This window comes from Drosophila persimilis, unplaced genomic scaffold (assembly GCF_003286085.1).
Source record: "Drosophila persimilis strain 14011-0111.01,24,50 unplaced genomic scaffold, DperRS2 tig00000686-arrow-arrow-pilon, whole genome shotgun sequence".
NCBI classification, from domain to species: Eukaryota; Metazoa; Arthropoda; class Insecta; order Diptera; family Drosophilidae; genus Drosophila; species Drosophila persimilis.
Genome location: NW_020825336.1, coordinates 222,469 through 235,459, shown reverse-complemented (window position 1 = coordinate 235,459; position 12,991 = coordinate 222,469). Strand labels below are relative to the sequence as shown.

Below are 12,991 nucleotides of genomic sequence, written 5' to 3'. Positions count from 1 at the left end.
TATCATCCCGGAATGGAAGTCCTAGCTTGTAATATTAAGCCGAATATCAAAATCGAGGAATATACGATTAACCCATTGTAGACAATCGGGGTATATTAATATTCCACCGAAAATAATGAAAATTTAATAATTTAAGCGCAGTTCTGATGAAAGATATCGTGGTTCTTTTTAAGTTCATAGCAAAGATCTGCTAGAAGAATTTACAATCAGTAATATTTTCGTTTCTTTTCGTTTTCATCGGTATCGGCATTTCATCGGCATATATTGAAAATGAGACGGTATATTTCGGTATGTTTCCGAGGGTTAGACGGCCACACTGCTGCTCTCGCCTGCAACGAAAAATGAGTCGTAATTTTGAATTTTGGTATGGGCAACAGGCAAAAACAGACAAAGCAAATTGCGAGGTTCGTACGAACCTCACCTCGCGTGTGACGACAACATACCTTGAAAACAAAATCGAGAAGGTATATTGTGCAAATGGGGTGGCTTTCTGGGCCGTTTTTCTTGTTGTCCATACCCTCCTTTTTTCCTTCCATTATGTAGCAAATATGTAGAAATGTGTAGAAATTTTAGTGGAAAAATGCACCAGTAAAATTAAAAAGGTGAAAAATTAATAAACGCTCGGCTAATTAATGAATTAAATTAAACTTTTGTGCACGAAACATAAACAGAAATGGCACTGAGTCGAAAAATCGGACATTGTGTGTGTGTGTGAACGGAAACGGAGAAAAAAACGCTATGCTTGAAAAAAGCAGCCGTGGAAGTGGAAGTAAGCAAGTGATGGGCGGGGTGCGCGGCGCTGCAGTTGCTCTGCAGAAAAAGAGACTCAAAGTGCATTGATATACACACACATACATGTGTAGTGCATAAGATTTGAATAATCTATGCATAGATGTATTCCGTACATAAGTACTTTGTGACTTTGTTAAAGTGAGGCTGTAAGCTCCTGATTCGATTCGAACTCGAACTCCAATTAGGGCAGTAAAAGAGAGCCATTGGAAGCTGTACAGAGATGGTTGGGTTTGCTGCACTCAGGAGGTCGGGTGGGGACCGACAAGTATTTTTTTGAATTTTTGTGGTTGTGTTGGTTTTGATTTAACTGTTACAAATTCTTCATTTATTAGTTCAGACTTTATTAGAATATAACACGCAAATACAAATCAAGTGTACTTTTGTATTTTTTTAAGAGTGGCGCAACGACGCATGTGCCAAATTGCAATCCATTGTTAAATTGCTAACGTTTAAGTTGTCTAAATTTATTGTTTCTATTTCGCACTAACGTGGGTGTGTTTCCTTGGCGATTCCGTTCCATCGGGAGGCTGTTTGCGATCGGTTTACTCATACTGCTACTCTCTGGTTACCTCTGCAGCACAAGGACTTTCTGGGCTAGCCCGAGAACTAGCCGTTCGTCAGCCGTCAACGTGGGCCCCTGACGCCTAAACGGAATATTCTCGTAGATCGTTTGTGCGTGCAAGAGCCGGAGTCGGAGCGGGAGACGGGAGCACGCATCACGCATCATCATCGCCGTCGCCATCGCCATCGCCCGAAAGAGCTATCTCTTAATTGGCTTAATCTCCGGAACGCAGCAGCTTGCTGTCGCTTGCTTGGTGAGTGTGTGCCGTCCGTCCCGGCCTTAGATTTAGCTTGTTTATTTCAATTTGTGGAATTATTTGATTGGCCAGACCGTGGTTGCTGCACGGGCTCCCACCATTTCATATTCATATCGCACCCACTGGATGGGAGAACACACTTAATTAATTTATAGCCCTGCACTAATTGCTCTGGGCCAACCTCCTTGGAGGGGCAGGGGGGGCTGGGGATCCACTCGGCGTTAACCAAAAAGAGCACACAAAAATAATGTGTGTATCCGTATGCGCTTCCGCAGCAGCCGTAGATACACTCTCTCCATGGTGTACATATGTATGTGTGTGTGAGTCGGTAGCATGTGTATGCGTGTGCCTGTAGTAGTACCATCCCTGACCTGGCCCCTGGCCCGTGGCAGGTACATATATATATGTACATGTCTACATGGGCATGCTAGAGCCGGTGGCAGCGGTGGCCCATGTGCATGTGTATTTATAGCGATTGGCGTGTTTGGGTTTCTGTGCTTCCGAATCGCTTGCCTGCCCCACACGTCTCCCGGTCCTCTCCCTCATGCGTGCCACATTGGCTTCAGAGGCCGACTCTAAATTAAAAAAAGAAAAAAAAACCAGAACAAAAATTACAGTGTGCCCCATTGAGCTGAAGTCGATGTGGAAATATCGTTGTAGCATGAACCCCAAATTGTCTTCAAAGGAAAACCCCCGGATGTGGCACGGTTTGACCGCACAAGGCCAGGCCCGGCCAGGCCCAGAAGGTATCTATCGCCAGAGGTGTGGTAACCAGACAAAACATTGCAGAAGTAATCTGCAGAAAGAAACCTGAGCTGAAATTGAGATGCCGTGCCACAATACTTGTACTGTGATTCCCTGCCATATCATACACACACACACACACACGTGTACTCATGTAGTAGTAGATAGACAACTTCTTGGTGTCCATGTCTTTCGGGTCTTCCGTTCCGCCGCTGAGTTCTGGATCGTACACGCGCAGGCAGTTCTCTTTCTACCCATTTCTCCCCCCGTGTGTGTGTGCGTGTGTGTGTGTGTCTCTGCTAAATTAAGCCGCATTATTCGACTTCCTTTGTTTGGATTCGTTTTACTGGTACATGTGTCCAATTTTTCATCCAACGAAGTTTACTCTGCCGTCTGTCTGTGTGATTAGCCCATTTCTGCGGCTTTATCGGAGTGCGAGTGAGTCACACGAGCGGCCAAACGGGTTTCTGGCGGCAGCAGAGCCGCCAACCTGTTCATTCGCCACATCTTAACTTGGAGTCGGTCTGTGGTCTGTGGTCTCCGCTCTGTGGGCTGCTCTCGCTTGCCCCAAATATATTTTTGCAAGGGTACGTTCTCTGGGCTGGCGAAAATCCCCCTCCCTCTAAATCCCTAAAAGTGCATCGTGATAGTTTTTCGGAAGCAGATCAGGTGGATCTTACAGGTGCTCTCTTACGGTCTTACGGTAACGTGAGTACGACTGCTAATTCACCGTAAACAGATCTATCTTCTTTTCTGGCGTGGGCTATGACGAGTTCTACCTGTTCTAGATAAACGGTGCTCTATTACTTTAACCTTCATTGTGGGATTTATTTGTATAACTGTTGGCGGCATATGTATATACATATGTATCTTAATCTTGTGTCTATCTTTTACGCATATAGTCGTCAGCCTTTCGCTTATGGGAAACAGCGATGAGCTGCGTCATGCACATGGTGTGAATTTTGTTTTAGCATTGGCCGGCATTCCCTTTTTTTATTGCCTAAGAATAAATCTCGGATCAAGGGGAATACTCCAGGTATTAGATCCAGGGGATCCAGGCGGTTCCCCAGGTTTTCTCAGGCAATTCGATAGAAGCCGAAGTCGACTTTGGCTTGGAAGAATCTGCGAATCGGTACAGAATATTCTAAGGCAGTTAACGTGCTTTAAGATAGGATTAGTGTAGGCTTAGAACCATGTGTTTTTTTTTACTTTATCACCCCACATGATTCCCCCATGATTCACTTCATATGTTCTTAACAAGCAACTTAGTTGGCTTTCCAGAGAGGCTTTGAGGAAAAACGATGTTCTATATCCCACGGCCAATAAATGATCTTCGTTTTATGGGGCTCGTGGGGAGTCTTTCCACTTCGTAGCTGGGACTGCAAAGCTTTCTCCTGTTTGAAAAACAAAATCTGTCAGATTTCGCCACAAGAAACGAAACAAACGAACCGATTCAATTTCCAGAAATGGATCTGTTGACTCGCGTTACCCAAAAGGGAAATTTTATGATTATTATTTATACTAGTTGTTTGTTTGAATCGCGACGAGAGGGGACTGGCACTGGCACTGGCACCGGTACTGGCACCGGCACTGGCATTGTGATACTCGCCGTTGCAGCTGTCAGTCGGCAAGATCCATCTCGGGTTCCCTGGCAACTGCTGTGTGGGGGAAATACGTGTACGTGTACGTGTACATATGTGAATGTTTGTTCAGCCCAATCCAGACTAGAGAGCACCCTCTGTTTGTCCTTGCCACCCGGTAGCCTATCCTAGCCCGCCCACTGTGCGGCATCCTTGCAGCGGCGGACTGCGCATGTGCCGTCCAGAGGCTGGGAGTTTGTTTTGTGTTTTTCGTTTCGATGGGCCAGGGCTTGTGCTGTGCTCACGTTTTGCTCATTGGCACCGAGTCGGGTCCGGAGCAACAGAAGCGAGCAGCGAGCAGCGAGCAGTGCGTTCGCGTTGTGGCTCTTCCATCGCGGCTCCTGGTCTGGCCCACCCGCTCATGTCAAGGCCGTTCAGTGGCTGGTCCAGTGGCAGTATACAGAATTTCCTGCACAGCAGCAGGAGCAGCAGCAGCAGCAGCGGCAGCGGCCTCGCAGGCGTCCTCCTTCAACAAAGCATCGCAGTGCTATCCAGCCCTCCGCTTAGTCTTCTCCAAACCAGGACACGCGGCGTGTCCGCAATCAAAAGCAGAGTCGCGACCTGCACTGTTTGGACACAGGCCATTAAAGCCCTGTTAACAAGTGCAGTCACACGGAATTATCTTTTTTTTCTTCTTTCTGTACGTAAACAGCCATTAGCGAACGCCAGGGGCGACACCGAAACTAATCCAACGATAGCAATATACTGAAAAAGGAGAAAAAAAACCAACTCAAGATAGTTCGGATGGGCGGAAAATGCAGTGCCCTTCATGTTTGTCTCTGTGTGCGTGTGTGTCTGTGTGTGTGTGTGTCGACTTCTGTTGCGACACATTCTGTGTAGTTTGTGGCACAATGTGAGAGGCCGTGGCGGCACTGCCCCTGCCCTGACCAGCGGACACAAAGTTCATTAAACTTTTCGCTTTCTTTGTCTGTCTATGGCAGGCCATGACTCTAGCGTCTGCCTGACCGCCCGCCCGCCGGCCCGCCCTTCCTGCCAGTCGGACTGTGAATTAACGGCCTTCTTGTCCGTAGCCAACGAAAGGAGTATCCAATTCTCGAGTGACGATCACGAAGAGCTGTGCAGACAGGGGAATGGGTGGCCTCTTGGCTTTACAGCAGATCCTCAGTAACTTCATATCTTGACTAAAACATGAACATTTACCTTGGATTTAGTGTCTAAATATTCTGATGAATATTGGAACTATTCAAACTAGTAAACGAATCACGTTCAGCAAGGTGAGGATTTTGGGGGGATTTATGCCCGTGGACTCACAGAAAGTCCATTCTGGGTCATCGTATACACGATCCTTGCCTCGCACACAATCGACTTACGAAAAGAACGTCTCGCCGGGGCAGAAGCACAAGTGCGTGCCTGTCGCCCGAGCGCACATAGCCTCGGTGGCGCAGTTGGCAGCGCGTAAGTCTCATAATCTTAAGGTCGTGAGTTCGAGCCTCACCCGGGGCATGTACGCTTTTTTGTGCTGTGCTGTGTGTGTTCTTTTTTGCATTCTTTTTCGCCATCGGTGTTTACGTCGTTGCATATTTGGTAGTGCCCGCCCAATTTTGCCACGTAGGAGGGCTTATACAAGCCGTAGACGATATGATCTAGTCAGAGCCCAGAGCCAGTCCTTTGTGTCGTCTCTCGGCCGCATGGAGGGAATGCAATGCATGCCCTAATCCATTTTCATCTTCTCGTTTTCACTCATTGGCCTTAATTGATGTCAAGTGGGTATATCTGTGTCTGTTCCTGTTCTGTTTCTGTTTCTATAACCGCTCATTTCTTAAGCAGACTTAAAGGGGAAGGGGTTACGGGTTACGGGCTACGGGTTTAAAGGGTGCTCCCATTTTCCTGACAGCAAGAAGCAAATGTTTACTATTTTATTGCCTTTGATTCGCATTTATTATTGGAATAGCACATGCCAATGGCACATTAGGGGGTGTGCCCTGGCCTCTATCTGAAGCTCCATTTCTGAATACTCACTCACATTCCGTTTCCATTTCCATTTCAATTTCCACTTCCATTTCCGACTCGATTTCCATCTCCAGGCCAGTGAAGGCGTGAAATGGGTGCGCGGCAGCACGTCGTAAGGAATACGATCATCGCATAACTCGCATAAATCGCATATTGAGAGTCAAGGAGCAGACCAGTCCAGAGCAGACCAGACCAGAGGACGAGCGAATTTATTTGTACGGAGACAACTCCCGAGAGAGCAATGAGCCAAGCCAATGAGCCAGAGCCACCGGCGACGGCCAAGCCAAAGGCGCCGAGGTGTCGCAAGCGCCGACAGCGCCGGAAGCGGCAGATCGCCTACCTGGCCATATGCAGCCTGAGCGTGGCAGTGTTCGGACTCGCGCTGGCCACGCTGATACGACCAGCAGCCGCCGCCGACGCAGACGCTGAACTTGACGCTGACGCCTCGAACGAGAGGACGGAAAAGAAAGGTGACGACAACAATCCCCAGGTGGAATGGCGAGCGGGCTACGCGGGGCACGGCACCACCCACGAGCAGATGGGGGAGCTGCATTGGGCACCGGTTGACTACACCCCCTACAAGCCTACCGTGAACTATACACGCCCGCCCACAGCCCCGACGACTGCAATGAATCCGATTTTCAACTTCACGCACAAGCTATACGACAGCATAATCTCCGATGAGCCGGCCCTGCCACCGGGTGAGTAAAGTGCACGTTCTCTCCTGCCAATCGAAGTCCAATTGATCTCTGTTGTCTCCGCCAGGGTACATTGTGATGCAGGGCGACTCCCTGGCGCTTGGTCCCAAGTTCCACAATGCCGACTTTCGAGATCTTATAGCCCGCTATTGGTTGGTTCTCCTCTTCATTCTGTTCCTCTGCGTCATCATTGTGGTCATGCCGTTCGTAGCGTAAGTAATATGCAATATATGTATATAGATGTCTCCATGTCTCCATATATCTCTCCACTACTCGACTACTACAGCGTCTGCTATTGCTGCCTTTGCTGCTGCCGCCGGTGCCGTCAGGGCTGTCCCCCATGCACCAGCAAGCAGGATGCCCAACGACGGCTGTGGTGCGGCGTTTGTCTTCTCATCCTAATAGTGGGACTGATGTGAGTGATTAGATATGTATATGTATATGTATATTTATCTGTGTATGTACTAAATGTATGGCAATTGGTCTGCGTTCCACAGCTTTGGCATTGTAATTGCCTTCGTGACAAACAGGCTGCTGGACAGGGGCTTCGATCAGGCCACCGTGACAATGAAGCGCGGCAGCGATGACATTTGCCTGTTCCTGAAGGATGTGGCCGATCACGTTCACCACCTGATGGTGTACAACTACGAGGAAATGCAGACGCACATTTCCGATGAGCTAAGCAGTACGGATCTGCTTTGCACCTGTGTGCGGCTTCTTCTACTTGCAATCTAATCACTGACCTTTCTATTCAGGTGCCCACAAGCATATATTTTTGGACTTGGCGGATACATCGGAGAGCACCTCTTTGGGTGAGCTGGAGCGGATATTGCACAACATGCCGGAGGCGAGACTGCTGATGGAACAAGTCGCCAAAATGGAAACGGACTTGCGGTTCTATGGCGCCCAACTGCGAGACGGTGAGGAGTGAAATTTCCCACAGCTGTAACAGATATGTATGTTCATCGTCTTGGCAGGTCTTCGTGGCATGAAGCGGGATATCAACTTTGCGGTGGCCAATCTGTGCACCACTCAGGAATGCCAGACCTTCCTAAGCTCCAGCAGCATTGAGTTGATAGACACCTCCAAGTGCCTGCACTTTGATACGGTCAGACATTCAGACATTGTCAGTCAGACAAATCGTATGCGAATAATAAGCAACTGAAATTTCAGATTCCCAATGCCACGCTATATCTGGAAGGCTTGAACATTGTGGTTAAGGAGAACTATATCAAAATACCCACGGACGGACTCACCCGCATGGAGAATGTCAGCCTGAAGGTTAAGGAGCAGCTGAACTCTGTTACACCGAGCATGATTCGGGACCTAAACGGCGGCAGGGACACGTTCCGCTCGCACGCGAGGAGAATACGCAACCAAGTGGATGCAGTGCTCAGTCAGATTCACCTGAAGACCTCACGCTCGTCCCGGTCCTTTGATGATGTGTACGATAAGTTTGGCAACAATCGCAGCGTTATCAGCGTCATTGTGTGCCTGCTCATGATAATGGTGAGGCACTATCGCCGTCTGTTCAGTGCAGTCCATAGTTTGGTAACCCCTCCATTCCATCTACTCCACTAGATTCTTGGCATCTTGATTGTATCTTTGCTTTGCGGCTGCTTCGGTAGACGGAAGACTGGCTATCGCGATGACTGCTGCAGCAAGGCAACGGCTGCCAACTGCCTATTTCTGTAAGTGGAGATTGGATCGGATCTGGGGCCTGATGGTGGACTAATTGTGGAGTTTGACTTTATTTTTCAGGGCCATTTTATTGATATTCTGTATGATCTCGTTCATCACGCTTATGGGACTGGTCTACTTCATGATCGGTCTAGTCACTTACCAGGGAGCCTGTGCCCCACTCCGAGATGTGAATAAGAACGCGTTGTTCAGGCAACTGGACTCTATGGTCGATCTGAATCGGTATCTGCCGCGCGCCGACGATGCAGAACCTCTGAAGGCAGCCCCACCCCTGCGCATGTCGAATGCGCTCAAGATGTGCGAGGCCAATCAGTCGGTATTCGATATGCTGCGAGCAAACAGACTGTACGACATCAACGAACTAAAGCGCATCAAGGTGATGTCGTCCGAGGAGGATTCAGATAGCACCAAAATATTCGACGAGGATATGTCTAAAACTGAGCTCCTAACACAGGAAGAGTTTGGAAAACTTGAAGCAATGCGTCAAGGCGGTGCGGCCGATTACCACAGCGAACTCTTTAAGGATCTATGCAGTGAGTTCACGCCGGTCAATCTGAACGCACTTGGCGAGAAAATGTACGCGTTGTCGAACAGCTTGGAGTCACCGACGTTTGGCTGGGCCCGAGTTTCCTTCTGGAATGAGGGCCTCAACGCCAAGTCGTACTATCAGAACTTTATACCCAAGCTAACGACCATTGTCGAGAAGATGAAGAGCAACATGAAGCGTATCGACGAGCTGATCTTATACGAGAATCGCGACTTTAACAACAGCATAAGACTGCTGCTGAAGGCCGTGAGAGAATCACAAACTTTCATTCAGACCAAGGGCACTAGATATATCAATGAGCTGGGTAAGAACCTCACCAGCACCATTTCGAACATGATCGACGAGTACATCTCCATGGTCATCGACGAGTCGAATGAGAATGTCGGCCGCTGTGAGCCCCTTGCCTACATTTATCATCAAGGCGTTGACTTGGTTTGTCGCAGCATGGTCGATCCCATAGTGAGTGCAGATGTCTTGTGTTTTGGTTTGATCCACCATGCTCTAACCTTTTTGTGTTCTCTCTCCCTCTCCCTCTCTCTCTCCCTCTCTCTTAGAACGGATACTGGGTGGGCGTGCTGCTCTGCGCCCTGCTCTTCCTGCCCATACTGTATGTCTCTCACCGTCTGATGTGCCTGTACAAGAAGGTCTATCCATATATGGCTTCTGTCGCTAGCCATGTGGACGTCGTTTACGAGGGCGGGTATGTCGACTTTATTCTTAGCTCCAATTTCAGTCTCTGCTAATTCACCGCCCCCAAAGCTGTCCCGTATGTACGGGATTGCCCTATGTGCAACAAACCTGTGCCGGTGGGCAGCAGGCCTATTGCGCGTGCCCCGGCAAAGAACAGGGACGTCCTTCAGGCGGTGCGGGTCCCGCCGATGAAGATCCCGTATTTGATGGCCAAGTCTCTCCGCTGGAGATGAATAAACACAAGCAAGATTAGCAAGATTAGCAAGATTAACAATATGTTTCGGGGAAGGATCGACATCTACTCACAAATTGTATATTTTACTAAACATAACCGTTCTCATTTGTACCCGTTACCATTTTTATCGGATGCATGCCGTGAAAATTGCCAGCGCCTGCACATTAACCGAAATCTCTCTCACACTCTTCTCATTTCACTGCTAACTCCGCCTCATCCATCCCGCACGCAGCAGCGAACGCCTATACGACGCTTATAGTGAGCGCGAGCGCGAACACGTTCCATTGGCTAAGTAAGAGATCATTATTTTGTGTGCTTTTGGTGTTCAGTTGATCAATTTAATTAATGCTCTACCTCTTGTGTCTTCCATTGTAGTGTGCCAAAGAAACGGCGCAAGGCCTACGAACGACGTCGCGAGCAGCAGGAATACTATGAGGACGCATCGCCCAGTGTGTCGCGTGCCACTCGCTCCGGTGGTGGTGGCGGTGGCGGTGGCGCTGGCGGGGATGGAGCTCCTGGCAGCAGTAGCATGAGGTACAACGATATGGCCCCCACGTAAGTGTCCAGCAGCTAGGTGCTGGTGTTGGTGCCTCTCAAAGTTCACACAGATCCCTATCATCATCTCGTAACATTGCCAAATAACGCGATTAGCCCGATCCACAACAACAGATGGTTAAACTCGCTGACTTATCGCTAATTTGGAATTTTTTTGTTTAATTTAGCGCCAAAATTGTGGCTAAAGATACGCGGCCAAAGGCATTGGTGGCAGATGGCTTCTTTTAGGGACGATCGGTTCGGTTTCTTTTTGGTAATGTGCGGTAATCCAACATTCACTCAATGTTCGTTCTGGGCGGACTCGCTTTGAGTGCGTCTCTGTGTCTGTGTGTGAATGGACTGGACGGACTTCAGTTCCCTGGCACCCTGCTTGTTATACGTTTTTAATGATTCATTTTAAGATATTGTTTCTTCTTCACCCTACTAACTTTTTAATTTCATTCATGGTTCGAGTCGGGGCTAATACTTCGTACAGAAATACAGCAAATGTCCAGTCTATTGGGGGATACCACCTGTATGTAACCACGGGGCTCTTTCGTTGTTGTAACCTTTCCTTGTACTCTGTCGGACATCTTCAGAGACCACCGCTTCACCGCTTATCCTAACGCTATCCGGATTGTTGTTCCAAGGTCTAAAGCACTGGCCGGACTCGGTATCGGTGCCCACATCCGCTATCACCGCTTTGTTGCCCCATACCCATCTGTTGAAGCCCCGTGTAGGGGTAACAGTATGACTAACTCCCTGACTCCCCTGAATCGCTGCTGTGCGTGAGTCGTCGCCATTTACATTTACATTTGCGTATTTAATATTCCTTTTCAATGATGGCCCATAGACATTCGTAGAGCTTGCCGCATTTTAATTAAATGTTTTATGCAATCCTCAGGCATTGGGACCACGAGCCACCCCGCTACCACAATCCACCAGCTGCGCCTCCATCCTCTGAATACGAACGCCCACCGCCCTACTACTATCCGGGCGCCTCCGAACAGGACTAGGCGTGAGAGCGGCTGGAAAGAGAAGAAGACACAAGGCGCCACATGGTGTGAATCCACAGTTGGTCGGGACAGCTTTAGAGGAGTGGCGGCGACATGGAAGGTTACTTTTTTTTTTGGATTTGAAGTCCCTCTTCGATTTTTCCTTCCCCCATCCCCGTTACTGAGACTGTATATTTAGTTAAAAATCTGAAACAAAAAATAAGTGAAATTATATAATTTGATTAAGAATTATCGTATTTAGCATCACATGTGTTATAGTTTTGGCCCCGCCCGACCTGAAGAGAGATCTGCCATTGAGCAAACCAAACGATTATAATCGGCAGAGTTGGCAGAGACGAGACAGAGACAGAGACGGAGACAGAGGGCCGAGGCAAAATGAGAAGCGTTTAGAATAGTAGTGTTCGAAGATTATAAGGCCAAATAAGGAGGGAGTTAGCCGAATTCGATGATGATTGTCACAGTCGGAGCATTTAATCTCCCCTTACTCTGCACGAGGGCTGAGCAGCAGGCATGAGATCTGATGGGCTTGTCTGATTTGAGTCTGCCTGGCTGCGAGGCTGGCAGTACGTTTTAAGGAATCTCATAATTGTATTATGCACACTGACAGGTCGGCAAGAGGTACAGTGCCCAAACACGTATCAACCGATTATAACCGATTACACTTCCGGGAAATCAAAAGCTAGAAAAACAAAATATGAACTAAAATGAAAGCTGCCATTTTAATTTAGAGGAGCAGAGATATATATTCAATGCATTTAATGTATTTGTTTCAGAAACAACACACAACAACAACAACAACAACAACAACTGTGAAAGCATATGCATGTTTTATTCAAACTGACAGAATATGCACTCACGCAATTACCAATAATATATGTAGATTCCGATACAGATGCAGATACATAACCATATTATACAGATACAAAAATGTAACACGTATTTGAACACGTTGTCATAGTTTAGTAAGAGAAAACCAAAAGCAAAAGCAAAGGTAAAAGTAAAAGTAAAAGTAAAAGCAAAACCAGCCCTAAAGCATTTAAACGTTTCCAATTGTATTAGAAGCTAATGCGATCTGTAAGTTTCCAAATATAAACAATATACACAAAAATATACACAATCTATCAATCATAAACACACACGAACACACACACTCACGCTAGTATATTTATTGATTACATATTTAATTAAATAATTCTAGTATTATACGAATAAGTACGGTATGTATGTTGTATTTTATATTTGACGTACATTAAATTAAATGATTTTTGCTTAAGCCAAAACTAACCACGAATCAATATTGCCGTGCGCAAGTAAAGTACATACTCGTATACCGATTACTTAAGATCGATCCACGAAAGTGATTTACCCAGTCCTCAGTCCCCATCCCAAGCCCAAACCCCAACCCAAGCCAGGCTATCATCGAACCTCGTTGGTGTTTGCCTTTGTCGTTTACATAACTTTGCCAATAAATTTCAAATGGTTTTATGTATGTCGCTTTTTACTATAATTGTGGGGGCTGTAAGCCAAAAGCTTCGTTAGTTGGGCTATATCATAAAACAGAATGTCGCTTCAATCTTCATTCAGGATTTTCTGAACCGCCCAGAT

General features: G+C 47.4%; 1 protein-coding gene and 1 non-coding gene across 7 annotated transcripts; both read left to right on the top strand.

The window, feature by feature from the left end:
• The first annotated feature begins 449 nt into the window (after nucleotides 1-449).
• On the top strand, nucleotides 450-11,781 carry LOC6600600 (prominin-like protein). Of its 6 annotated transcripts, none has more exons than XM_026991719.1 (15): nucleotides 450-464; nucleotides 1,370-1,607; nucleotides 6,040-6,666; nucleotides 6,731-6,875; nucleotides 6,950-7,078; nucleotides 7,161-7,348; nucleotides 7,419-7,583; nucleotides 7,641-7,771; nucleotides 7,837-8,172; nucleotides 8,245-8,354; nucleotides 8,425-9,370; nucleotides 9,466-9,611; nucleotides 10,069-10,128; nucleotides 10,212-10,391; nucleotides 11,275-11,386. In XM_026991719.1, exons 3-15 carry the CDS (start codon nucleotides 6,207-6,209, stop codon nucleotides 11,384-11,386), a joined length of 3,108 nt encoding a protein of 1,035 aa, XP_026847520.1. In that variant the 5' UTR covers nucleotides 450-464; nucleotides 1,370-1,607; nucleotides 6,040-6,206. The 6 variants fall into 6 exon arrangements, with proteins under 6 accessions (XP_026847520.1, XP_002025590.2, XP_026847523.1 ...); XM_002025554.2 differs by lacking the exon at nucleotides 450-464 and adding an exon at nucleotides 555-602; XM_026991720.1 differs by lacking the exon at nucleotides 450-464 and adding an exon at nucleotides 676-769 and having other exon boundaries at nucleotides 11,275-11,781.
• Trnam-cau lies at nucleotides 5,386-5,458 on the top strand. The gene has a single exon. It is a non-coding gene; the product is annotated as a tRNA-Met (tRNA).
• Nucleotides 11,782-12,991: the final 1,210 nt, after the last annotated feature.